The sequence below is a fragment of the Arachis ipaensis genome, chromosome B06 (genome assembly GCF_000816755.2).
Source record: "Arachis ipaensis cultivar K30076 chromosome B06, Araip1.1, whole genome shotgun sequence".
Lineage (NCBI taxonomy): Eukaryota > Viridiplantae > Streptophyta > Magnoliopsida > Fabales > Fabaceae > Arachis > Arachis ipaensis.
The window spans coordinates 22212460-22240194 of NC_029790.2; the positions used below are offsets into that span (position 1 = coordinate 22212460).

The 27735-nt window shown below is 37.0% G+C and overlaps 4 protein-coding genes, 1 long non-coding RNA gene and 1 pseudogene across 5 annotated transcripts; 4 read left to right on the forward strand and 2 right to left on the reverse strand.

Annotated features, from left to right (window-relative positions):
- Positions 1971-3844, forward strand: LOC107646669. The gene is made up of 4 exons (XM_021105478.1): positions 1971-2061; positions 2394-2868; positions 3424-3471; positions 3565-3844. The coding sequence occupies exons 1-4, from the start codon at positions 1971-1973 to the stop codon at positions 3671-3673; spliced, it is 723 nt and encodes a 240-aa protein (XP_020961137.1). The 3' UTR covers positions 3674-3844.
- LOC107646184 (magnesium transporter MRS2-3) lies at positions 5312-7542 on the forward strand (the record flags this gene model as incomplete). The annotated part of the gene is given in 3 exon segments (XM_016350385.1): positions 5312-6256; positions 6342-6558; positions 6952-7542. Coding segments are annotated over 3 exon segments (1449 nt in total). The 3' UTR covers positions 7240-7542.
- Positions 7756-13206, reverse strand: LOC107646185 (annotated as a pseudogene).
- On the forward strand, positions 15686-16803 carry LOC110263718. Its single transcript, XM_021105479.1, has 3 exons — positions 15686-15703; positions 15801-16395; positions 16478-16803. The coding sequence occupies exons 1-3, from the start codon at positions 15686-15688 to the stop codon at positions 16801-16803; spliced, it is 939 nt and encodes a 312-aa protein (XP_020961138.1).
- Positions 16801-17358, forward strand: LOC110263923. The gene is made up of 3 exons (XR_002349651.1): positions 16801-16891; positions 16987-17100; positions 17194-17358. It is a non-coding gene; the product is annotated as an uncharacterized LOC110263923 (long non-coding RNA).
- LOC107646670 lies at positions 20422-25285 on the reverse strand. The gene is made up of 9 exons (XM_016350838.1): positions 24925-25285; positions 23961-24840; positions 23798-23867; positions 22964-23009; positions 22307-22471; positions 22113-22249; positions 21882-22016; positions 21369-21642; positions 20422-21212 (listed from the first exon to the last, which is right to left on the reverse strand). The coding sequence occupies exons 1-9, from the start codon at positions 25283-25285 to the stop codon at positions 20422-20424; spliced, it is 2859 nt and encodes a 952-aa protein (XP_016206324.1).

Consider the following 27735-nt stretch of genomic DNA (forward strand, 5'->3'; position numbering starts at 1 on the left):
TAGATAATTTTAGATTTTAATTTTTTTAAATTTCATAATTTTTAATTTTAAAAATATTGAAAATTAAGGTTGCAGAACAAATATTAAAATAAGTAATTTTAATTAATCAAGTTAAATAAACGTACTACTTTAAGAAATGAGAAGTTTAAATTAAAAAAATTAAAATACATGTGATAATATGTGTCCAATTTAATAAAAAACGAAAAAAAAATCAGATAGGCTTAGACACACATAAATATCATCACGTGTTAGTATGTCTAACTTTATTCTCAACGTGTATTTTTGAAATAAATTTAGAAATAGTATATATTATTATTTACTAAAATAAAAAATATTTTAAATACTCTCTATAATTAAAATAAGACATTAAAATCAATTAAAAAATAAACTTATGTTTTACTATCAATAAAATATCAAAATATCATTATGTTTTATCTAAAAAAATATTTTATATTTTATATATATGTGTGTCCCTATATCTTATAAAATTTTAAAATTCATGTATCAAAATATTTCGTATCGTATCGTATTCTGGTGCACGAAATTGTGATCTCCAGGCTCGAACAAATCCTGGTAATGGCTCCAAAGCTTGGTGCTCTGATCTTAATTCATAGTTGTCACAACTTCGATACAACTAACCAGCAAGTGCACTGGGTCGTCCAAGTAATACCTTACGTGAGTAAGGGTCGAATCCCACGGAGATTGTTGGTATGAAGCAAGCTATGGTCACCTTGCAAATCTCAGTCAGAGAAGAATTGAATAGAAAACAGTAGTACTTTGCATTAATCTTTGAGGAACAGCAGAGCTCCACACCTTAATCTATGGAGTGTAGAAACTCTACCGTTGAAAATACATAAGTGAAGGTCCAGGCATGGCCGAGATGGCCAGCCCCTCTGATCTAAGAACCAGGCGTCCAAAAGATGGTCAAAAAGACTAGTAAAAGGTCCTATTTATAATAAACTAGTCACTAGGGTTTACATGAGTAAGTAATTGATGCATAAATCCACTTCCGGGACCCACTTGGTGTGTGTTTGGGCTGAGCCTGAGTGTTGCACGTTCAGAGGCCATTTGTGGAGTTGAACGCCAGTTTGGGCGTTCAACTCTGGTTTTGGATCCTTTTCTGGCGCTGGACGCCAGATTTGGGCAGAAGGCTGGCGTTGAACGCCATTTTACGTCGTCAATTCTTGGCCAAAGTATGGACTATTATATATTGCTGGAAATCCCTGGATGTCTACTTTCCAACGCAATTGGAAGCGCGCCATTTCGAGTTCTGTAGCTCCAGAAAATCCACTTTGAGTGCAGGGAGGTCAGAATCCAACAGCATCAGCAGTCCTTTTTCAACCTCTGAATCTGATTTCTGCTCAAGTCCCTCAATTTCAGCCAGAAAATACCTGAAATCACAGAAAAACACACAAACTCATAGTAAAGTCCAGAAATGTGAATTTAACATAAAAACTAATGAAAACATCCCTAAAAGTAACTAGATCCTACTAAAAACATACTAAAAACAATGTCAAAAAGCGTATAAATTATCCGCTCATCATATTCCGTATCCGTATCAGTCCATTATAAATTCCCTTTAACATCATCATTCATAAGGAATCGAACACGTTCACTGGGCGGTAAATCTAAGAACCTGAATCCTTGTCTACAACTTGAATCCTTGTCTACAAGTGAGGCTTAGTTTAACTCCATTATTATTATTATTATTATTATTATTATTATTATTATTATTATTATTATTATTATTATTATTATTATTATTATTATTTAGGTCCATATCATTTTTTTCCTACTTCATATATAGTCCATAACTTAATTATATCGTATGGATCACAATATTCACACCAAACCAAAAAAGCAAGCCCAAACACCATATAACAAAAATTTTTCTGAAACAGCAGAAAAAAGCCTAGCAGATTTACTAATCACCAAGACAACTCCTCTCATAGTTTCTGCGACTTCTGTGAATGCAGCAGGGTTTTTTGCATGGATCTAAAAACCGGACCGGACTAACTGGTTCAACCGGTTCAACCGAAAACCGGCAAAGAAGACGGTCCGGTCATCCTCTTAAAACCGTTAGATACAAAACCGCTTTAAAACATTGAACTGGTCAAGAAACGGACGGTTGGATTGGATCAGAAATCGGCCGGTTCTTAGAAAACGACGCCGTTTTGCCATTTAAAACAAAAAAGTATGGTTCTGAAAATCGAACCGAACCGACCGGTCCAACCGATTTAATCACAAACCGGCAATAATAACGATTCGGTTTGATGTCTCAAACCGAAAATTACAAAACCGGCCATAAACCGCTAAACTGGCCGAGAACCGGCCAGTCGAACTGGAACCGGAACTGGCCGGTTTGAACAAAACGACACAGTTTTGCGCTTAAGGGAAAATCAAAGAAGCCAAAACGCGTCTTATACTCTTATCCATCTCCTTCCTTATTCCATCGAGCAAACACGCCCAGCCTCAACCAAGGGAAAAACCACCGCCGCCACCACCGCCGCAAGGAGGAGCTGTCTTTGCCGCCGTCCGTCGAAGTCAGGGGCTTGTCTCCTCGAGTCTTCGTGCGTCGCAATCAGGGGAGTTTCTTCCAAGTCTTCAATCTGTTCGCAGTCACAAGTCGCAGGCGCGCCGTTTCTCCCCCGAGCTCGGTGGCCGTCGTCTTGTCGCCGTTGTCTGTCGCCATCTGTCGCAGTCAGGGGTTTGTCTTCTCGAGTCTTCGTGCATCGCAGTCAGGGGAGTTCTCCAAGTCCTCGATCTGTTCGCAGTCCCCGTCGCAGGCGCGCTGCTTCTTCCTCGTGCTCGGCGGCCGTCATCTTGTCGCCGTCGTCTGTCGCCATCCGTCCTCCTCAGCGATCGAAGGTCAGTGACTCAGAGCTCATTTGTTCTTCGTTTTTTTTATTTTTTTTTATGCTTTGATCAGAAATCCTTGCATGATTATTGAATATGCTTTGCATTTTTAATAATTTTTAACTATAATTGATTAATTTTTTGTTACTGTGAACTGTGAACTTTGTTGAATAATTATTGTTAGTTAAGCTGTGAACTTTGTTGTTGTTACTTGTTACTGAGTTGAATAATTATTGAATAATTTGCCGTGGGTTCTTGTGAACCTGTGATTGATGATGATTGATGACTCTGTTGTTGCCCATTGCTCACTGCTTCTTGCTTAAATTGAAAATCTTGTTAATCTTGTTAATTAAATTGAGGATTGATGATTAAATTGTTAACAGAACCCACTTTACAAAAAATCAAGAAAGAAATCATATTGGTCATATGATCTACACAATCCATGTATTTTCATGTGTTCAGAATATCTAAGCTGTGAATTTATCTTGTTACCAGGCCCAACATAGATGCTAATAGAAAACTGTTACTAAACTATGAATTTTTTGTCAAATGGTTGATATTTTTTAGGTTGGTGATCATGATAGGAAATACAGGGAAGCTTAGGATTAAAAATGGGTAAGTTGCATTTTTTGACCCATTTTTATTTTGGTTTCTATTTGGTAACAATTGTAATTGAGAACTTTCATAGGTACTTTCTCATGTTTTTAGATTGGGAGATTGCAGACTCGACACTGCAGTTTTGATAATGCCATTTCCAGCAAGCTTCCAATTTGTTTATGTAGTTTGTGTCTCTACTTGTCAATTGTTGTATATATGAATGTGTGATATATGATGTTTGTCTCTCTGTTCTCTCTTCCTTTTTACCTTTTGTTGATTGTGGTAGAGTTGTTTGCCTATGTTTATTCACTAAAGTATCTGTATTTTGATAAGATCATATGGCTGGCTTTGGATGATGACATTTTATGTAATATTTTAAATTTAGAAGATATTTTAAATCCCTCCCCAGCCACAGCCCTAGCCCCCAACCCAAAAGCCTAGCCTCTTCCACGGATCCGCCGCTGCCGTCGGTCGGAGGCGCCTCCTCCTTCCCCCTGTCCGAGACCGAAACCCCTAGCTCAGCACGTAGTCGCGTCGTCTTCTTGCTCGAGTTCGAGCTGCAAGCCGTGGTCTCGCCGTCGTCGTCCTTCTCATCTCGCCGTCGCCGTCCTTCTCGTCTCGTCGGCGTTGTCTTTCTCTCGGTCAAAGATTAGTGGTCTGAACTCTGAAATTTCAAATTACTCGAATATTTAATTTCTGAAATTAGGGATTTGTGAATCTGAACTCTGAAGTTAGTGATTGATTTCTGATATGTTACTGATTCTATTCTAATATGTGCTTTTGTTACTGATTCTGAAATTGAGTAATGGTTTTGTTTCTGAAATTGAGTAATGGATTTGTTACTGATTCTGTTCTATGGTCTTATGGATGATTATTTGATTTCTGGCCGTTCTGTTGCTGTTTTTAATTTGGATTATGATTTATTGATTTTAGTTATGGATGGAAGTATTAATCAAGAAGCAGTTGTTGATAATGCCTGTTTGAGTAATAATTCATTTGCCAATCCTCCTAATTCAAATGATTCTGCTAATCCTAATCCACCTAGTTCGAATAATAGTCAGTCACAAGGTTCTTCTAATTTACGGATTTTGATGATTGATAAATCTTCATGTTGGTTTTTAATATTTAGATATTTCTTTTTACTATTTAACTTCTGAGATTGTATTTTGATAAGATCATATGGATTTGATTGATGACACTTTGTTGCTGAATGCTAATTTTTGTTGCTGAATGCCCTGTTTGTTGCTGAATGCTGTTGGTAATGGTGTTTTTGTTGTTGAATGCTGAATGCTGTTGGTAATGGTGGTTTTGTTGCTGAATGTCCTGTTTGGTGCTGGCTGTGCTACTGCTGTTTTTAATTTTGTGAATGATTTATTATTCAGTTATGGATGATAGTATTAATCAAGAAGCAATTGCTGAGAACAATGCATCTGTGAACAATAACTTGCTTGCCAATCCTAATCCTCCTAATTCGAATGATACTGCCAATTCTAATTCTCTTGATAACAATGCATTTGATGATTGATAAATCTTTATGTTGGTATTTAATGTTTAGATATTCTCTTTATTATTTAACTTTTGAGTATGTATTTTGATAAGATCATATGAATTTGGTTGATGATATTTTATGTATTGTTTTAAATTTCGAAGATATTTTAAGATTTATATTAGATTATAATTATATTTTAGGATGTTTATTTATAATTTATTTATTATTTTATTCTAAAACGGTTTTTTCGGTTGAACCACCGGTTGTTTCGGTTCTACCCCTAATGTAGCCACATCGTTTCAGCAGGTGAATACAATTAATACAAGGCAAGAATTGAATAATTGATTAAGTGAAGGAGGGAATCGAACTGATGAATATTCGGGGTCAGGGTCAGGGTCCGCCTCCGGTTCCGGCAGCGGCGGCAGGGATGATGGATGGGATTGGGGTTCCGGTTGCTCCGAATCCGATAAACAGGAAGAAGGGGACCGGGGTGAGGGCGTGGCTGCTTCTCGATTCCAGTGGTCAGAAGCAGGTTGTGGAGGCCGGCAAGCACGCCATCATGCGGCGCACAGGTCTCCCCGCCCGCGACCTCCGTATCCTCGACCCCCTCCTGTCCTACCCCTCGACCGTGCTAGGCCGTGAGAGGGCCATCGTGATCAACCTCGAGCACATCAAGGCCATCATCACCGCCCACGAGGTCCTCCTCCTCAACTCCCGCGACCCCTCCGTGACCCCTTTCGTGGAGGAGCTCCACTCGAGGATCCTCCGGCACCACCAAGTCCAGGGAGCTGCTGCGGCAGCTGCGGCTTCGGATGATTTCAAGCTGAGCAAAGTGTACGACTCGGAAGAAGGGCAATCAAGAGAGGGACAGGATGAAGATGAAGATCTCGATCCCGTTGGGGAGCAAGTGAAAGCCCAATCGAAGCAGAATGGTATTCAGAACGGTGATGGCATGAAGATCCTGCCGTTCGAGTTTGTGGCACTGGAGGCCTGCCTGGAGGCTGCGTGCAGTGTGTTAGAGAACGAGGCAAAAACCCTGGAACAGGAGGCCCACCCTGCCTTGGACAAGCTCACTTCCAAGATCAGTACTCTCAATTTGGAACGGGTTCGTCAAATTAAGAGCCGACTTGTTGCCATCACTGGTCGCGTTCAGAAGGTAAGGGATGAGTTAGAACACTTGCTCGATGACGACGACGATATGGCTGAGATGTATCTCACCGACAAGTTACAACAGCTCCACAGTTCTTCTGCCTCCTCTATAAATGATGATGATGTTGACAATGACCACCATAATCAGCTTGATGTCGATGACAGGCACGTGTACATGTAAATCTTTTCTGTTTGCCTTGAATCTTGTTAGTTAGTACTGCTTTACTGATTCTAATTCTCCAATTAGCAGCATTCCTCCTGAAATATCACTGGAAGAGGGTGGAGCTGCTGCAAGCGATGACGATAATCAACATGATGATGACAGGTTATTAGTGGGAGTTAGCAGGGACAGCCGTGCTAGCACTACCTACAGTACCACAACTAAGCATCTTGATGTGGAGGAGCTTGAGATGCTCTTGGAAGCATATTTTGTGCAAATCGATGGCACACTCAACAAGCTCTCTACTGTATGCCTTTTCATTTCTTTGTCATGCCCTTTTCCGTTGCCTATAACTACCATTTACACTTTTAATCTTGTGTTTTATAAGCAACTAATTCCCGTTTCCAAGAATTATTGTGACGCTTGTCTGGTTTCTTTCTAATTGAGGATTTCGCTTGTTATTGCTTGCAAAAGATCCAAACATGTTAGAGATTCAAAATCTTAGGGACAATTTCTCTTTTTGGGTAATAGAGGCAAATATTGTGCCTTGGTAGTTTTAGGCTATGGTCTTTTCAAAGAAAATGCTTAAAACAAATTTTAACCAACATATTTCTGGTCTGGTGAGCTTCTTGTGATTTACATGTTACCTTAACGATAAGATTGGTTTTGATGTTGTTTTGTTGTGGTGATCCTATTGAAGCTAAGGGAATACGTGGACGACACAGAGGACTACATCAACATAATGCTGGATGACAAACAGAATCATCTGCTCCAAATGGGAGTCATGTTAACCACAGCAACTCTGGTAGTGAGTGCCTTTGTCGTTGTCGCTGGTATTTTCGGCATGAACATTCATATTGAGCTATTTGATTCAAATATTACCGGGAATGGAGAGTTCTTCTGGACTGTTGGGGGCAGTGCTGCTGGAACCATTTTCTTGTATGTGGTTGCCATTGCCTGGTGCAAGTACAAACGCTTGCTCGAGTAGCTGCACGCCCTGTTTATGTGCACACATAGAAGAAATGTTATGCAATACAAAAATCACTCCTTTTTTATCCACCTGAAATTCTAATAATACAGTGCAACATTGTTACATTACCACATTACCTGCTGCTACTTCTATTTGTGATCTTCAACTATTTTATTCGTTTTGCGCAATATTCTGTGGAAATATTATACTAGATCGAAAGAAAGGTCATTAGGGTAGAAACATGCCAGTTATTTGGGATCTGTACATAGACTTATTCATTTTCATTGTGAAATAAATTGAGAAACGCTTGAGAAAGAACAATGAGGGGTTCATGGCTGTTACCTGAGCTTTAAATTGGAAGAGAATATCGAGTTAATTTTCATTTTCAGTACCTAATTATGGGGCAGTTACATTTGGCTCTTTGATAGTTTACCTACTTTACTTTGATCAATTGCCAAATTTTAAACAAATTAAACATGAATAAAGATGTTATTAATCGTTGATCATTGAATAACAAAATATTAATTGTTAACATTTTTATAAATCTCAAAGCATGTATATTTTATTGATCTTGTTACAATGATGAGATTTGCTTGACTTCAAAGATCACATACACAAAAATTACAGTCTCTTGATTTCTAGGGATAAATAAGGGTATACATCTGTATAAGTGGTATGAGAAGTTATTCATTGGATAAGAAATCCCTAGTTAGAAAAATGAAAATAAATTGCCAAATGATCATTCCAAGAGGCACTACATTCGAGATGCATCTTTTAGGAGTCACTGACAAGCTGAAGAGTGGGCATGGAGGTTCCAGCCATGAAGGATTTGAAGAGTGAAAGAGCAAGTTTTGGTCTATGCAAAGGAACTTCATGTCCTGCTCCCCTTATTGCTACAAAGGTGAGTCCATCATATTCTTGTGTCCACCCTCCCACCTGTTTTTTATGACAAATTTAAAATTTCCATCTAGTAACCTTTACTAACTTCATGGATATAATCAATTTCCATCTAAAGACATCAATGATCTAACTTGCATCAAAGTATCAATTCACAAATATTTTCACTTATTGGATTTCAACGTTCACTGAACGACTAAAATTTTCCCCAGAGCTTGAAGAAAACAAACTCCAATTTGTAGTTCTGAACGAACCTGCCACAAAACCCACAAAGCATGAGTACAAGAAGAAGGAAAGGAAATCCTACCCATAAAGCTCGCTCAGACAGATACCAATCTTAGATAAATGCAATTGGCTAGCAAGCCCTTCTTCACCTTCAATTAAATGAGCATTCAGCCAAAGCGCGAGTTTGCACCCTTTAGCCAAATTTCAATTTAATATACTGCGAGGGCCTTGAAATGGCACAACAATCAATGGATAGAACGTTTTACTATGTAGTTTGAAAATGGTGGTTCTTTACATGCCTTAGAGAGTCGGTTGGATATTCCTGTTTCTCATGTACGATAAAAATTGAGTAGGTAATTCTGCTAGAAGTGCTTGAACTACTGAAATTTCTCCACCTGCAATGGGAAGATTGCAAAGATTTTTTGAGTTAGAAGGCAATAGGATGGAGTTACATCATAATATGCAAACTGATACCTACTTTGAACATCTCGAAATGGAACAAACTGGACTATATCTCGTTAAGCAACATGTCCGAATGAACTTTCGAGTCTCTCCCCCTTGTCAGCATCTAAAATCTATTCAAAGGAGTAGCAAAACTAAAAAAAACCAGTTGTGGTATACTGATCACACAGTTCCCATGAGGAACAGTTATGTATAAAAAGCCGAGATGTTTTCATACCTCCATTTCTTTGAAATCAGCTCCTCCAACTCCAACGATAAGGATTGATAATGGTAGGTCAGAGGCTTTAACAAGGGCATCTATTGTTTCTTGGAGATCTGTCACCACTCCTTCCTAGTGATGTCAATTAAATGTCAGCATCAGCAGTGGAAAAGCAAGATGATGCAAAAAATCATCACAGGCTTAGAAGTCACGACAAAGAAGAATTTTTTCTCATATGCAACACAGATATAGAGTGATTAGCTCTGCTATGATTATATGGCTGAATCAAGGCGCATGTCGGAAAGAGACATGGAAGAAAAAAGACTACAGGAAGAGTAAATTGCAGCTACATAGTTCTAGAGAGAAATAAAAAAGTTCTAATTCTTATTTCTTACTGTGATAATTAACAAAACAAAATACTTTCTTGCACCAGTTGCTACAGATTGGCTGGCAGTAAGTGCAGCATTGCTTATGACAGGTCCAAAAAGAGTTGGTCCCGCAACAGAAACATTAAGCAGGGCACTTGTGTATGCCATCATAATTCCTTGGATCCCTTCCACCTGTTAAACACAGAACTTCAATCATGATGAACTATTTTATGATAAGTGAAAACAAGCAAGAACAGGTGTAGCATATCTACCTCAAAATAGTGAGTTAGTGACTGCTTCCATTGAGGTTAAAACAATGGGAAACAGGACCATCAATTGGTCGGGCACCAAATCCCCATGAAGGAAATCGTTTGTCTGAATCAGAAAACTGTAGCACCTCTCCAACCTCAACAATTGCCTAGAAATAAAGTTGTGACAAGTTCAAGACAAGGATAGCTGGAAGAACAAATGATTCAAACTAAAGATCACTTCTCAGTTCTCACCTTCTGGTATGCATTTGGCCGTCCTGAAGAATCTGGAAGACGTGGATTCCCATTTGAAGCTGATAAACCAGGAGGTTAGTTATATTTGATTAAGAATGCATAAACCTTTGTCATCCAGGTATATCTAAGGCCCCTCATGTTGACAACTACAGAAATCTAGAAAATAATAAGGTACACTTCATTTGAGGATATGAGCTGTACCTGTAAAATCAATGGCCACCATGAAGTTCAATTCAAAACCCGCAGACATGTAATCAAGGAAACTATATTGGACACTTTCAGAAAATTTGTCCAGATATACCCGGCTCTTTAATACCTGTATTATAGAAAAATATGTTTTATACTTTTTAGAGAAAGAAAGAAGGATTCATGACACAAATAAACTTTATAATAAAACCTTGTTATGAGAATTATGACCACCGCCAGTAGGCAAAAATAAAGTTCCTCCTTGACCACTAGCATGAAGCTTCTCCAACTCTGCCAAAGACTTTTGCACTTTTCTGATAAAACAAAGAAGCATTTCAGCCTAGAAAGTATATTGATAGACAAAGGAACAAACAGAGGAAGGAAATTAAAAAGTAACTGTCAATTACCCTATCAAATCATGTTTGCCATTGGTATTGAAGTTATAACACTAGTATCAAAGGATTGTCCTGTATATAATAAAAACGAAAAAATGAGAGAGCTTCCACTGTGTCTAAATCATGAAGTTCAACATATTATTCCATATATAATCTCATAAAACATGGCCATATTTCCATACTTCTATAGTTTTACGGAAAGAATAAATTAAGAGGGTGATCCTTGTACCTTGCCTCCTACTTGTTGAATGTTTAAGAACACTGGCTTCCACTGTGGGCTGAGATCATTCTTTATAACTTCTGTTTTACAAATTGGAATATGGGTACCACCTTCCACAACTTTTGATATTATCAAAAAAGGATCCTACAAGACAAAACAAAACCATGTCTTATTTTATATAATAATTGGCTTTCCATATAACACCTAACAAGAAAAGGAAAAACTAAGACATACACTTTTTGAGAAGAGATCCCTATTTTCCAAATCTGAGCACCTAAATATCATCTCTACTGTAGTCTTTGAGCCAACACATTCCTCGGCATGCACCAAGAGCTTCCTGCAATTTTGGGAATGCATAGATCTGATAGGATCTTCTCTATGTAGCTCTAATGCCAACGATCGATCAGACTTTATAATTATCTGCAGATGCCATACTGTCACTGTTGATGGGAAGAGTTCTTGGGAAGATAATTTATTTTCAGAAATGAATAAGGTGCTAGTGCATCATAATTTGAGTATGCATTATGAAATGCTCGTCTTTTCTGAAAAACTTTTCAATATGCTTGGCAGTTACCTAGTAAGCTATTAACTCAAAGACTGAGATGGTAAGCACTTTCAAACAGCATATATTGGGATTTGGGGGAAAAAGTAATAAATGTGAGATAGTGAGAAGCCATGAAGATACAGCTTAACTGAGAGTATAATGAAATTTTTATTTACTTGTCAGATATCAGACCACAAAAACTTGAACAGCCACAATAGCCTGAAAGATTTCCACATTACCTCCGATAATGCACAAGTTGCCTCACCTAGAAATTGTTTCTCTTCTAGCTTAAGCATCTGTATAAGTCAATCAAAACTTACAAATATGGACTTTTATGCTTTAACTTGTTATCACATCTAATGAAAGAGAAAGTAAAAAGTTCCACATAGCAAATTAATGTATAGTTTTGGAAATAACTAGGAATATGTTGTTTCACAACCTTATGAAAAGATTGTGCAGAATGTCAACCAATAAAGAAAAAACTTAAGCAGGTTCAGTTGTATGCATAGAATCATAAAGAAGTCACAAAACAGTAAAATTCACAATCCTATTAAGAAAGGGTTACACTTTAGAATATAACATGTAAAATTATCTTTATTAAATAGCCACTTGAACTTAAAGTTACAGGAAAAAGGGTGACTTCAAGAGTCTCCAAGGTAAACACTATACCTTCACATCCAAATTGTGAAACTGAGTATCAATGTCGTACACTCGAAACCTGTGATAAAAAATATTTTACAGAATGATTCCTAGTGAAAAAACAAAATGCTAGTGTGCCTTGTTAGAAGTATAAATATAAGCATTTAACTTGCAAAGAATTCAGAACTACTTCAGTACGGCCGATTTCCTCAAGTGCTCCATGTTTCCCTCTTGTATAAAGAACCATCATTGGATCACTCTACAGCAAATAACAGCCACACAAACAGTCAATGGTGACCGTATTTACCATCACAACAATTTTGCAGGAAAAGATAACAATCCAAAACCAGAATGAAATAACAATGGCCTGGCCCGATTTTCATTATAAAATATATGTAGTTTCAATGCAACGTCACCATAATCAAATAGTCCTGCACAATTGCCTAAAATAAATTATGGATTTGCAATAATTTCGTGGTTTGTTTGTTTGTTTTGCTTTATTTTTTTTTAAAAAAAATCACGAGCTCGTTGCAGAAAACAAGAGATAATTCTGGTCTTGCAACACTGAAATTGACATTCATCAACTGAACTACAGGAAACTGAAGCTGAAAGAAATAACAGAACAAAGATATAAACGACGATTGATGCTCGAAACGACGAACCTTAGAGAGAACATCTCGATCACGCAAGCCGGAAGCAGAAAACGACAGCTGCCAACAAAACGACAAAAACGTTACCATAAGAGAAGTTAGTTAGGTAAGAGTAGGAGTGGTGGAAGGTAAAGAAGCGGAAGAGAGTGAGGAACCTCGATCTGAGAGAAGAGGCCGGGTAGCCACGGGACCTGAGGAAGTTGTCGACAGCGTCGTTGGGAGCGTCGATGGCGTTGAGGAGGCCTCGGGCAGTTCCCCCGATGGCAGCGCGGCCACCGGAGACGTCGGAGAAGCAGTTACCCATCGGAGACTGAAATTGAATTGAACAATGAATGAATGGAATAATCCTAATCCTGTTGCTGTTCCTTGTTTATCTACTTTGTTAGTTGCCAATCAAATAAATATCTATGAACTTTGTTAGCTTCTTCCTCCATTATTTCCAGAACCCTTCCTCACTCCTCAGTGGCAGTGCTCGCTTTGGACTTTACATTATATAAAGCTGTGGGGGCACCAAAACGCGGTTTTGTTATTTATGTCTGCTTTACCTTCCTTGGAAAAGAATAAGAATTTTCACAAGCGAAGACTTCAAATTATTAGTAAAAGGCTTCATATTTTCATTTCCACTGATTCCTATCTTTTTGTCGCTCTCTTTGCTCTTTTGAAAGATGATGAAGACCTAGAGAGTTGTCCGTGCAACTAAGTATGTAACATTCAAATGGAGCTTAATTAAATGAAATATAGAATATATAGCCGAGGAGTACTAGGGCCAGCACTTTTGTTAAATTTAAGAGTAAATACCCTTTTCGGTCCCTGTCCATTTTGAAAATTGACTATCCGCTTCCTAACGTTTATAAATTATCAAATCGGCCCTTATCCATTTACTCTGTGATACCAATTAGTCTTTGAGTTGGTTTCTCCGTTCAAAGTCGACGGAAAACGCTGAGGTGTAACGTGCAGTCCGTGACGTGGCGTTGGATCATCAAACGTGGATTGCTCTGTAAGCATGTGGACAAATAAGCCCCTGCAGACTCAGCAAAGCGACGTCGTTTTGCTTGGCATCATTTTGCTCGTTTGGGGTGAAATTCCATTCTCCCCCTTGTGCACACCCCCATCACCATACATCACCCTCGTTCTCTCCTGAAAATTACGAAGAAACCCTAAGAGACCGAAACGTCTCCCTCCAAGCAAGCTGACAGAGACTTCCAACAGGGAGGAGTTGACGGTGCTGCAGACGGAGGAACTGACGGCGCTACTAAGGTTAGTGTCGCTATCTGATCTTAGTGCTTCGTTAGCTTGTGTTGGTCCATTTTTTTTTTCTGAACTTGGTTATGGTTAATGATGATTTGGATTACTGATCACCTCATGCATGGTCTAAAATGTTAAAATGAGGCGTTTTGGAAGTTGTTAATTAATTTCTAATTATTGCACATTGTTGTTCTAATAGATGTCATATGAAATAGTCCCTGTTTTTCATCATGGGGGTTGGTTTGAAAGGGATGAAGATGGTGCATTGTTCTACCGCGACGGAAGTGTTGAGACATTTCCTCCGTTAGACATAGATTATGTTAATTTCAAGGATTTGGAGGAAATGTTCAAGGGTTTAGGGTATACAAGTTACAAACAGATGTATTGGTATGATGGCAGTTCCCTTGATTTAGAGTCTGGGTTGCATGTTCTCAAAGGGGATAAGGAAATCAATGAAATGTCTGATAAAAAAATGGAGAATGTGGAGTCGAATTTGCTGGTTATTTACTTTGAGCATGATGTTAGTCAACCAGTATATGGGCCTGATGTTGTTGAGGTAGATTCACCTTCTTCGAATGACGGATATGAAACAACTGAAGACGAACCCTACAAACCCCCTCCAACTGAATTAAAATCTGATAGTAGTAGTAGTGATGAGGAAGTAAATGTACAGAGGAAGAGTGTGAGGAAGAAGCAGCCTAGTGTGAGGATGAAAGAGGCAATGGATGCTGGACAAAAGGGTGCTAGGAAGAAGAGTTGTGTTAGACAACAGACACCTAAAAAGAAGAATAATGCGCCACCTGGTATTTTTGGTGATAAGGACATGTTTCCTAGGACTAAGAAGAAGAAGGCAAAGAGGTATTGTTGGAAGAAAAAGAAAACATGTTCTATCCCAACAAGAAGCAGACAATGAGCCAAACAATGGGCCTAGTGGAGATCAAGGTAATGGGCCAGGTGATGTTGACCCAAATGATGAGGCAAGGGATAAGCCCAATTCAGATCCAGTGGCTGAGGAATTGGACTCAGACCTGGAAAAGCCATATGAATATGAGTCTGAGGCATTTAACTCCCCAATTTCTGACTCAGATGGGGGGCATAAGGCAAGATATCCTGATTTTAATGAGGATGCAGAGTATGGTGAAGTTCAGTTTCAGGTTGGACAACACTTTGAGACAATGGCAATGTTCAAGCAAGCACTTAAGGATTACTTTGTATATGAGGAAAAAGAGCTTATGTATTTGAAGAATGAGCCAAAGAGGATTAGAGCAAGGTGTGCTGAGGAGGGTTGTCTATGGCTGGTGTTTTGCTCTCATAATAGTCAGAGTCTAAGTTTTCAAATCAAGACATTCATTGGAGAGCATAACTGTGGTAGGAATTTGAGCAGCAACATGGCTGATAGATCTTGGGTGACAAGTAAGTTGGTAAAAAGGTTGGTAACTCAACCTCTAATGACTCCGAAAGAGGCACTAGAGCACATGAAGCAGGACTATAATGTCCATATAAATTATAGGATGATATACAGAGCCTTGAAAGCTGCTAGAGAGCAAGTAATTGGAAAGGAGCGAGAACAATATGGAAAGCTACATGACTACTTAAATAAAATTCACAGAAGCAATCCTGGATCCACTGGTATGGTTGATGTCATTCCTCAACCGGAGGGTCGTCCACTCTTCAATAGGTTGTACATTTCACTGGATGCTTGCAAGAAAGGCTTCAAGGCGGGCTGTCGCCCTCTGATTGGATTGGATGGATGCTTCTTAAAAGGATACTTTGGTGGTCATCTGTTGTCAGCTGTGGGGCAGGATGCCAATAATAGTTTCTTTGTTATAGCATTTGCTGTAGTTGAAGCTGAGAACACTGATTCCTGGAAATAGTTTCTTTCAATCCTGCATGATGATCTTGGTTCTGTGGCTGCCAATGGGTGAAATTTCATGTCTGACCAGCAGAAGGTTACATTACTTCTTTCTTTGTGTTTCCTTTTTGTTATATGGTTTGTGTGCTGTGTTTACTTGTTAGTTCAACTGTTCTTATGAATTGTTATTGCAGGGGTTGGCTAAGGCATTGCATGAGGTAATGCCACAAGCCCATCATAGGAATTGTGTCTTACATATATGGAAAAACTTCATCAAACACTTTAAGGACAAGCACACAAAGGGGCTGGTTTGGAAGGCTGCTAAGAGCACAACAATGAGAGAATTCAAAGACTCAATGAAACTTGTGAAGAAGGTGAACACAGCTGCTTGGGAGTATCTACAGAAGTTTGATCCTGCTTCATGGACGAAGGCTTACTTTAGCCATGGCCCGAAGTGTGACAATATCACCAATAACATGTGCGAAGTTTGGAATGCCAAGATCGTGGAGTATAGAGAGAAACCGATTTTAACTATGTGCGAGGAGTTTCGAAGTTACATTATGCGAAAGATGGCAGGGCACAAGCACAGAATAAGCAAATACAAGGGTAAATTAGCTCCAGTTCAACAACTAAGGCTGGATGAGTACATCATTCCTGAGAGCAATAAGCGGACAGCAGAGTGGGCTGGGGATGAGGCAAGGGTATTGTTTGAAGTCCAGAGGTACCAGACTAGAGTGGCTGTTAACTTGCAAAGACATACATGTGCTTGCAACGTTTGGCAACTAACAGGTATATTCATCAACTCATTTCTTGGCAATGATTTAAGTAAAGCTTGATCGAGTAAAAGTCATTTGTGTATCTATCCTACCAGGGTTGCCTTGCAAGCATGCAGTAGCTGCTATCTCAAGGTTAAGGAAACAAGGGCTGAGGCTAGAGAATTTTGCACATAAATGGCTTACAATGGAAGCTGTTCGGGCTACTTATGGGGACTCCATTAAACCAGTGAATTCTGAGGAGTTTTGGAAAGAAACAAACAGGCTGCGTCCAGAGGCACCAATCATTAGGAGACCCCCAAGGAGACCAACCAAAAAAAGGGCTGTTGATGTGGTGGCTGAGTCACAAATGCAGCAGCAAGGTCACAAGGTGAGGAAGTCTTTCCAAGTCACGTGCAGTAAATGTGGGCAAAAGAGACACTGAGATTGTTATTTTTTGATTTGCACAGGCCGAGGAAGGAGTTGGAAGCAATGTTCCCCAAAATGTTACTGCCACATCTATTGATCCAGTGGTAGTTTTTTGTTTGAACTTAATGTTCCCCTAAGCTTAAGTTTTTTTTTTCCTATCATGGCTGTGCTTACTTTGCTTCTCATATGTCTTTCACAGGGTAAAGCAAAAAGGCAAAAGAAAAAAGTTCCTAAGACCTCTAACACTCACTCAGTCCAACAAGAGACAAGGGTTGACACTCAATCTTCACACCCTACCCAACCACCAGTAGAGGTAATGTTATTTTACAGATTCATACTCTTTAACTATAAAATTAATTGGCCCAAGAGCATATATAATAAACTGAGTTATTTTCATGTGGTTTAGGGTGTGGACTACAATACTGAGCCCTCAAACCCTTCTACCCCAACTGTACTCAACCACGGGCCAAATTTCAGACCCAAGCAAGCTATAACTAGACCTCCAGCACCTACAGTACACCACCCTCAACAGCAGGCCACAGCCCCAACAGTTCAGCCACCTCTACAGCAAGGAACAACCCTAAACTCACAACCATCAACTCAGCAACAACTTCCACCTGAAGGAGCAACTGACTCAGGGACTGCCACAACTCCCTTCATGTTTATCCCCACACCAGGCCTAAATGCACCCCACAAATTCAAGCCAACATATGGGTTTAGGCCACCAAGGATTCAGAAATGACATAATCCTAGTTATAGTTATGAATATTTTGTGTAAAGTTTTTTGGTTGCCAAGTTATTGGAAGTAATACACTAAACAATATGGAACATGTTTTTTGTTTTGTGAATTCAGACATGTGCTGATGATTTTGGCTCACTATGTAAATGCCTTTGTGCTTAGCAGTATGAATATAAACATTATGCTTTTACCTTATACAGTATTGTGCAGAGTTATCTTGGGTTCAGTCTTTACATTATAACAAAGAAAAATTCACATTCAATTCATTTAGAATCTACAATTACAGAGCAAATCAACCTAAATCTTAACAGATATCCATGCATCACTTAAAGCAACACAATATACCCTAAAACACTACAAACACAACTGCTGTTAACACAATTAACATTGCCAGCATAACAAACATACTATGGCTATTACTACATTTTTTTTATTTTGCTTCATATTCATCTTCAAGCTTGAATTCCAGTTGCTCCAACCTTTTCTCCATCATCATCATTCTTCCTTGAATGTCATTGTCATCTTCATTGCCAAAACGTTTAGCAATCAGCTCGTCTAGCCAAACAAAAAAGTTGCAGTGACGTTGCTCCATCTGCAATTGCCATTATAGTGAATACAACTTGTTAAACAACGTGGGAAGTTGATTACATAAACTGAAGATGGGTGCACACTTACGCCATAGTTGGCACAACCCATGAAGATTCTGTCTGGGTTTTTGGCTGTCCCAGACTGTTGCATGACTGCATAGGTGCCACACTTGCATTTAGGGTGCTGGAACTTGGCCTTCTTATCCTCACTTGCATTGCTACTCGAACCCACCAAATTCTTCCTCCAGACACGGCGTGTGTTAGAGGTTGAAGATTGCTCTGGATCGCTCATGCTTCAGGCACTAGTGTTAGGGTTCAGAAATGGAGAGACTGAGATTTCGCCCTAAACGAGCAAAAGGACTTCTTTTTAAAACGACGTCGCTTTGCTGAGTCTGCAGGGGCTTATTTGTCCACATGCTTACAGAGCAATCCACGTTTGATGATCCAACGCCACGTCACGGACTGCACGTTACACCTCAGCATTTTTCGTCGACTTTGAACGGAGAAACCAACTCAAGGGCTAATTGGTATCACGGAGTAAATGGATAAGGGCCGATTTGATAATTTATAAACTTTAGGGGGCGGGTAGTCAATTTTCAAAATGGACAGGGGCCGGAAAGGGTATTTACTCTAAATTTAATCATTAAAAGGAAATTGAATAATTTTATACCATTAGGCATTAGATGTAATCTTACACTATTAAAAACATCATTGATGATTAATTAATGGCTAAAAATCACCAAATTTGCTGGCCCCCTAACAGTGACGGACCCAGAAAATTTTAAGAGTAGGGGCAAAAATATATATACTAAAATAAATTTTGTTAAATATTGTTAATTATGCTAAAAATATATTGGAGATATGAAATAAAAAAAAATTAATGAACACTTTCATTCTTAAAATACTATTCATTATGTATAATTTATAAAAACATATTTTTTTTATTTTTAAATCTTGATCTTAAAATATTTTAATTAAATTAGAGAGAATTTGTCATCTTTATTAATTTTACTTCTATTAATTTTTATACACATTTAATGATAAAAGAATGAATCAATTGGCACATCTTTATGTGAAGCTCGGTCCGTTCCTGCCCCCTAGACTTTCTCTAAATAGCCAGCGTTTGATATTATAATACCTAAAAAAAAGTTAAAAAAAATGCTGAAATAAAAGTAATGGACTTATTTTAAAGAGCTTTTGAAATAAAATGTTAAATAAGTTGTTTTGAAAAAAGAGTTTAAAGTATAAGGACTTTTATTAAAAGTAGTTTATAAATAAGTTATTTATTGTTTGGATTTTTAATTATAGAAATACATATTTTAAAGTTGTAGTGTTTGGATAGATACTTCAAAAAATACAATTTTTTTACATAAGAAAATGAATATTAAAATAACGATGATAACAAATACTTTCAATATTGAATATTAATTTTACATAACCTAATTACTAAGATTACAATCCATTAGGCAATTGATTCTTTATTTGTTCTCTTTATTAGTTCCATTTTTCTAGCGCTTTCAACATTCTGTTTTTTCCTACATAATATCTTTAGAAATTGGTTCTTCTACTTCACTTTCACCCATAACAGTGTTCTTGTTTGTGGTGAATAGTAATAAAATTCTAATTCACAATAATCTTGATGGCAATGCCAAAGAAAAGATTGTGTAGTTAGTGTTTGCTATTTTATTGTGTATGATATGGTAGGTAAAAATAAAAAATAAATGTGTCTCAATGTATATTTTATTGTTATTTTTTTATTTTTTTACTCCTATTAGAATTTCCTACACCTTTATTGGGGTCAAAATTTGCTCCAACTATAAAAATAATAGCAAACTATATAAAAATAAAATCACATTTAAAAAAATAAAATTAAAACTGAGATTTCATACCATACATAATATTAAATACAAATTTAATAATAAAAATAGAGTGGTAAAATGGTAAACAAATAACTGGAAGGAATATATAGAAGGAATATATGCAATAGGTAGATGATCAATACTTCCAACAGATAGAACATTGCGTAAAAATTGTGGTAGAGGGCCAGTACTTCTAGCAGATAGAACCTTGCGTGAAAATGGTGGTTGAAGAAATCGTGGTCTAGATCTGATTTTAGTGAAGAAAATAATATTGAGGCGGAAGAAGAAGACTCAGTAGATATGTCATATGAACAAAATACAAAACCTAAAATTGAAAATGAACCACTGAGTACCAGGGAATACATATTGTTATCCACTATTTATAGCTATTAGAAAATTAACCTTACTAAAATCTAACTCAATATGGTAAATAAATTAACTATAGTTATTCAACCATAATCAGTTACAGCTTGCTTTTGTGAGCCATTAGATACCATCTTAATATCATCTCCAACATCCTCCCTCAAGTTGAAACTGATTGAATTAGTTGCAAGTTCAGCAACATTATTATCATCCTCCCTTGAATTAAGGCTTGTTGAAACATTTATCCTCTTATCATCAGAATATCCTCCCTCAAGTGGGGCGTGTAAGTCAAGCATGCCCAACTTGAAAAGTAAAGGTTCGAAGACACCCGGTGATAACGCTTTAGTAAGTAAATTAGCCGTTTGATGAGCTGATTTAATAGGTAGCAATTTCAGCACCCCTGCTTGAGACTTTTCACGAACAATGTGACAATCTACTTCAATGTGCTTGGTTCTTTCGTGAAAAATCGGATTAGCTGCAATGTACAGCGCAGATTGATTGTCACAATAGAGATTGATTGGGTAAGGATGAGATACATGGTAGTCATTAAGAAGATAAAGAAGCCATTGACCTTCCCGAGTTGCTTGTGCCATGGCACGATATTCAGCTTCTGAGGGAGAACATGCTACAGTTGTTTGCTTCTTACTCTTCCAAGATACTAATAAAGAACCTAAGAAAAAACAATACCCAGTTATTGATCGACGGGTATCGGAACAAGTTGCCCAATCTGAATCAATATAACCAGTCAATTTGAGATCATTATTTGAAGAGAAGAAAAGACCCTTAGAAGGAGATTTCTTGATGTATCGAAGAACATGTAGTGCTGCCTTGTAATGGTCATCAGTTGCACAATCCAAAAATTGGCTGAGCTTTCCAACTGCAAAAGCAATGTCCGGATGAGTATTGGTGAGATATAGGAGTCATCCGAGCAGTCTTCTATATTGTAATGGATCTTGTAATCTTGTGCCACTCTCCTTAGAAAGTTTTCCATTATACAACATAGGAACTGAAGCAGGTTTAGCTTCTAACATACCATATTCCTCAAGCAAATCAAGAGTGTACTTACGTTGATACAAAGCAATCCCTTCAGAACTACAAGCAACTTCTATTCCAAGAAAAAATTTCAACCGGCCTAAGTCCTTAATACTAAATTCAGCATCAAGAGCCTTTTTAATAGCTTCAATTTCAAATAGATTATCTCCAGATAAAATAAGATCATCAACATAAACAATATTAATAGTCAAGCCGAGGTTAGTGTGCTTGGTGAACAAAGAGTGATCATGAGGAGACTTGATAAAGCCATGTTGCTGAAGAAAACCACTTAATCTTAAATTCTATTGACGGCTTGCTTGTTTCAAGCCATATAAAGAACGATTCAACTTATAAACAGCACCATTTGGAATATCGAGACCTTGGGGGGTTTCATATAAACTTCTTCTTGCAACTCACCATGCAAGAATGCTGTATTGACATCTAATTGGTGAAGTTTTCAATCATGTACCGCAACAAGAGTAAGAATAAGTCATAAAGTAGTGATTTTTACAACCGGACTGAATGTATCAAAGTAATCATAGCCAATTCTTTGACGAAAACCTTGAGCCACAAGACGTGCTTTGTGGCATTCAACACTACCATCTGGGTGAAACTTCACTTTAAAAACCCGCTTGCATCCAATGAGGCGCTTTCCAAGAGGCAAAGAAGTGATAGACCAAGTTTTATTCTTCTCAAGAGTAAGTAATTCCACACTAATTGCATTTCTCCATCATTCGTGTTGCACAGCTTGTTCATAAGTCTTCGGTTCAACTGTTGTGGTTATTGCTAGGGAAAAGGCTCTATGGGCAGGGGATAGCTTCCCATAATCCACCATGTGAGATAGACCGTACCGCTTAGAACATGATTGGTTACTAGAGCTTCCTGTTGTAAGTAACATACAATGATAATCTTGAAGATAAGAAGGTGGTTTATGTGTACGAGTTGAACTTCTAAGATCCTGATGATGCATGTTGTCATTTGAATGAGAATTAGATGATGCATTATTTGGTGGACTAGTAGAAACTACATGTGAATCAGTGAGTGAGGTAGGGTCCCTAGGATCATGAAAAGAATCAATATTTACATGAGATGGATGAAATGCATCTAAAGAATCATAAGTGAAAAGATCAAATTCATTAAAATTAGAATCAGCAATAGGTAAAGAAGAAGCACTTATAAAATTTTTGGTCATGTCATCATGAAAGGATTTATAAGAAAAATAATGTTCATAAAACTCCACATTTCGAGACAAAAATAATTCTCTAGTGTGAATATCAAACAAAATATATCCTTTTGTGCCAGGTGGGTAACCAAGAAAAATACTCTTTCGTGCTCGTTTATCAAATTTTTTTCGTCCATGAATTAACGTTGAAGCAAAAGCCAAGCATCCAAACACTTTAAGGTTACTGATGTCCGCATCCTTGCCAAATAAGGTAGCATAAGGGGTTTTATTTTTTAAAACTGGAGTCGGAAGTCTATTAATTAAATGAACAGCTAAACCAATAGCAAAATTCCAAAAAATTTTTGGCAAGGATGATTGAAACATTAATGCTCTTGCAATGTTGAGAATATGTTGGTGTTTCCGCTCAACAATACCATTTTGTTGAGGTGTCTCAACACATGATGTTTGATGCACTATACCCTGTGAATTATAAAAAATATCAAGTTTAAACTCAGGACCATTGTCAGTTCGAATAATCTTTACTTGAGAATTAAATTGAGTTTTCACATAAGCAACAAAATTCTGAACTAAACTGCTGGCCTCTAACTTTAATTTCATGAAATAAATCCATACAAATCTGATTTTATCATCTACTACAGTTAAAAAATATTTATAACCTTGTAGAGAAATAAGTGACATTGGCCCCAGATATCAATATGTATTAAATCAAAACTGTTTAAACTTGTTGTTTCACTAAGGGTATATGGTAACCGTTTTTGCTTGGCATAATGGCAAAAATCACATGGTTTAGAATAAGTAGATGTAGAAAATTGCACACAAGGATATATTTGTTTGATAATATCAAATTTATTTTGTGGTACATGACCCAATCTAAAATGCCATAAATTCTCAACAGAAAAACATGAAGTTTGTGTAACCAAATTTGCTGTCCTAAAATTAGAAGAAAGTAAAATCTTGTCACTATGACTTTGTGGATCTAGAATCCTAGTACTCCTATTGTATGTTGTATTTTCCATGTTGTCCTTGTGTGCTAACTCTAATGCAGAAAAATTCATCATGTATAATCCATGTTTTGCTCTAGCTGTGCCAATCATCTTCAAAGAGGTCCGATTCTGTATCTCACAAAGTTTGTCAGTAAAAACATATTCACAATGCAGGCCTTTTGTAAGTTTGGAAATAGATAAAAGATTGAAGTTGAAACTTGGTATGTACAGCACATCCGTGAGATAGAATGTAGCTGAAAATACCACAATTCCACTTATAGTTGCAGTTGTGTGTGTTCCATCTGGTAATTTTACCAGAATCGGCCTAATATGTCTAAAATTTGTAAAAAAATGCAATGAGTATGATACATGATCAGTAGCTCTTGTATCAAGCACCCAAGAATTTGAGAAAAAGGTTTTTACTGACAATAATCGTGCAATATGAGAGCTCATGCAAAGTGCATAAGTCTCTAAAGGTATACCTCCACTTCCTGCATTTGATTGATTGACATCTCTCACACTTGCTCCTTGAGATGACTGTGCACACTCCTGCCGAAGAAAGGTAATCAGTGCATCTCTCAAACTCTGATTGAATTGGGATTGACCATCAGCTTCCTTGTCCTGCTTGATATTGTTGGTACTGCTCTCTTCAATTCCAGCAATAATTAGATTAGCCATAGCTCCGTTGCTAGTCTCTCGTGGCCATTTCTGCCTCTGTAGATGAGGTGGAAATCCATGTTTGTGGTAACAAGTATCCACAAGATGCCCTGCCTTGTGACAATAAGAACATGTCTTAGGTGCTGAATTTCTTCCTCCTCTTCCACCTCTACCTCCACGGGTTCCTCGTCCTCTTCCTCTAGAAACACTGCTTGAATTATTGTTGAAATTATGAATTGAATTGGCCAAAGCTGTAAAGTTCTGAGTCTCCAAATCTGATCCATTAAACTGTCTCTCTTGCTGAATAAATAGAGAAAAAAATTTATTGATGTCTGGAAGAGGCTTCATCAGCATGATTTGGGATCTCACAGTCCCATACTGTTCATTCAATCCTCTTAAAAATCTCACTGCATAAGTTTCATCTCGATAATCTCTCATGGTTCCTAAGCCACAGTCACATTTTTCATAGCATTCCTTGCATTGTGGAACTGGTTTGAAACTGTCAATGTCTTCCCAAATAGCCTTCAACTTGGTAAAATAATTTGTTATGCTTAGATTCCCTTGTTTCATAGCATACATCTCTTCTTCTAATTCAGCAACCCTGTATCTGTCTCCATGATAATACCTATGCTTCAAATCAAGCAATAAATCTACAGCAGTTTCATTCCAAACAACACTCTATGCAATCTCAGCACTCAATGATAGATTTAACCAAGAAACAACATAAGTATTACATTTATCCCATGCTACATATGCAGGATCATTTTTATCTGGTTTCACAATGGTTCCATCAACAAAGCCTATCTTATTCTTTGATTTCAGCGCTAATTTCATAGCTCTTGACCAAGAATTGTAGTTCTTAGCATTAAGCACAATTGGGACAATAGAAACTCCAGGATTCTCACTTGGATGTAGAAAGTAAACACTTGCTGGATCCGCAAGCAGATTGGTGCTCGATTTCGCGCTTTGTGGCTGCAAACTCGAGAGTTGGCTTAGAATGTGAGCTAGATTTTGAAGCTCACCAGCTGAAAGCTCCTGGTTCTCATGTGACCCGTGATTTTCCCCAGACATTAGGTCGAAAGGAGTGTCGGCCATTAATGCTAACTCAATATTGTATTTGTGGCTAAAACTTCACTTCTTTCACGATCTTCCACGCTCACCGCACCATGAAAAAATCGTGGTCTAGATCTGATTTTAGTGAAGAAAATAATATTGAGGCGGAAGAAGAAGACTCGGTAGATATGTCATATGAACAAAATACAAAACCTAAAATTGAAAATGAACCACTGAGTACCAGGGAGTACATATTGTTATCCACTATTTATAGCTATTAGAAAATTAACCTTACTAAAACCTAACTCAATATGGTAAATAAATTAACTATAGTTATTCAACCATAATCAGTTACAGCTTGCTTTTGTGAGCCATTAGATACCATCTTAATATCATCTCCAACAGTGGTGGAGGACCAGTATTTCTAGCGAAAACAGAAAATATTTTTCACAGAGACTTATCGAGAAGGAGAAGTCATATATTTCTACTTTTTCAAAAAGTTTTAAGTTAACCTTTCGAAAAGTTATAAGCTTTTTTAAAATGGTGTCAAACACGCATATTGTGATTTTTCATAACTCAAAAAAAAAGTAGCTTCTACTACTTCCCAAACGGGCTTTTACAAAAAATAACAATTTAAAGAAAATGGATCCTCTCAATTTTTTTTAACACTTGAGAGAATAAAGTGTGATCTCTCACCTTTAATTCTATAAATGGGATCAAAAATAAATATGAAAGAGAGAGTAATGAAGGGTTAAATTAAACAATTGACACCATCCAGTTTTTCTCCACTGGAGATGATCCACTCTCCAAATTAAACTTCATTGTGGATTTGTTTGGCACTCAAAACTATATCTGTTTTATTACATAGTATGAGGGTGATCAATGTCTAATGATCAATATCTCCCACTTCTCCAAAAATATTATGCAATTATATTACATGGTATACACGACTTCTCCATAAAAATTATGCAAAGACAGATAGCTTATTAGACTTTTTTGGCTTTCCATACAAAAGTGATTTTCAGCTTTGACCTTCGAGTGTATAGATTTTTTATTGTAAATAATCTCAAATATGCAAATAAGAGCATAATAGTCTCTAATAATTAAATTTCCTCTAACTAATCAATTTGATTCCGCAGCAAAAGTCCCATGCCCCATAAATGGGCAAATGAAACAGAATTGAAGGAGAAGAGTACTATATTATGGCGCTATGCCCATTGATGTATGTGTGGAAGAGAAGGACCATCAACGAAAAAATAATGATGCAATTTTGCAAGCAAGGGTGACATGTCTTTTTGTTAAAACCCCAAATGTATAACAGCATGACATGGATATGATTATTATCTTTCTATCCATGTTCATGAATGAGTTCGATCGGTGCACCCCATCCTCATCAGTTACCATTACTTTCACAGTCCTACTTTTCACTCATTTTACTCTCTTTTATCTTGTAGAATATCATTTATTATTCTACTATATATTTAGTAAGTTTTAAGTTGGTCTAAATATTAGAGAAAAAAAAACACACGGAATGAATATTGTATATATAATGATAAAAATCATGTGTGAACTGTGGAGTGATATTTAAAAATGGGAGTGACATTACAAAATATTTTATTTTTGATACTACATTTACAAAATATTTGAAGTATTGTTAGAATTTAAATTTTACTTTAAATACTCGGATTATTAAATCAAATTTTATCTACTTTACTGCATTGGGCAGTTACAGTTTTGATTTTGAAAGTTTTTTCTTATAGAAAAAAAACTATATAAATTAGATTTGGGTAATTCTTATTTCAGAAAATATTAAAATAAAGAAAAAGTCTAAGAAACTAATTATAATATAAAAATCAACTCAATCAATTTTCTTTTATTTTTAATTTCAAACTTCGAAAAATTAAGGTAGTGACGAGGTTTTTTTTTTCGTAATAAACCTGTTTTAATTTCAACTAATTGACTCCAGTTGACTACATCCTTAATTAGTTCTCTAGCAGGATCGTAAAATAAATCTATCGGGTAAAGTATTAAATTGGTCCCCTACATTTTGGTGTAATCCTGTTTTGGTTCTTAAGGTTTAAAGTGTCTTATTTGAATCTAAAAAAGTTTCATTTAGTTTCAATGTAGTCTTATCGTGAGGTCAAAGTTAAATAATTAACGGAATGTCCTACATAACAATTAACAGAATGTCTTATATGACAGCAGTACAAGAACATGATCGATAATCTGAAAAACAAGTACAAGCTCCAGAGACACAAAATCAACCGTGGATGCATCAATATATTTATTTATCATTCTTACAATTTAAATGAAATATTTTCTATATGACAATATCAAAAATGAAATATTATATTTATTCATCAATACATTTATTTATCATTCTTATTAAAAATATTTCATTACCCTAAAACTATCTTATCTTTTTTCTATTGATGTTGTTGTGGTGTTGTTTATGAATTAGAAAAATTCGGATATTATTGGTTCACATTAGA

Coding starts and splice junctions, on each gene's coding strand:
- LOC107646669 (XM_021105478.1), top strand. CDS start 1,971: ATGCAGCAGGGTTTTTTGCATGGATCTAAAAACCGGACCGGACTAACT. Junction 2,869..3,423: donor GTCCTCCTCAGCGATCGAAG/GTCAGTGACTCA, acceptor GATATTTTTTAG/GTTGGTGATCATGATAGGAA. Junction 3,472..3,564: donor AAGCTTAGGATTAAAAATGG/GTAAGTTGCATT, acceptor TCATGTTTTTAG/ATTGGGAGATTGCAGACTCG.
- LOC110263718 (XM_021105479.1), top strand. Junction 16,396..16,477: donor CAACGTTTGGCAACTAACAG/GTATATTCATCA, acceptor CTATCCTACCAG/GGTTGCCTTGCAAGCATGCA.
- LOC107646670 (XM_016350838.1), bottom strand. CDS start 25,285: ATGGCCGACACTCCTTTCGACCTAATGTCTGGGGAAAATCACGGGTCA. Junction 23,868..23,960: donor TCTCATATTGCACGATTATT/GTCAGTAAAAAC, acceptor TACAAATTTTAG/ACATATTAGGCCGATTCTGG. Junction 21,643..21,881: donor ACTTTGATACATTCAGTCCG/GTTGTAAAAATC, acceptor GGTTTTCTTCAG/CAACATGGCTTTATCAAGTC.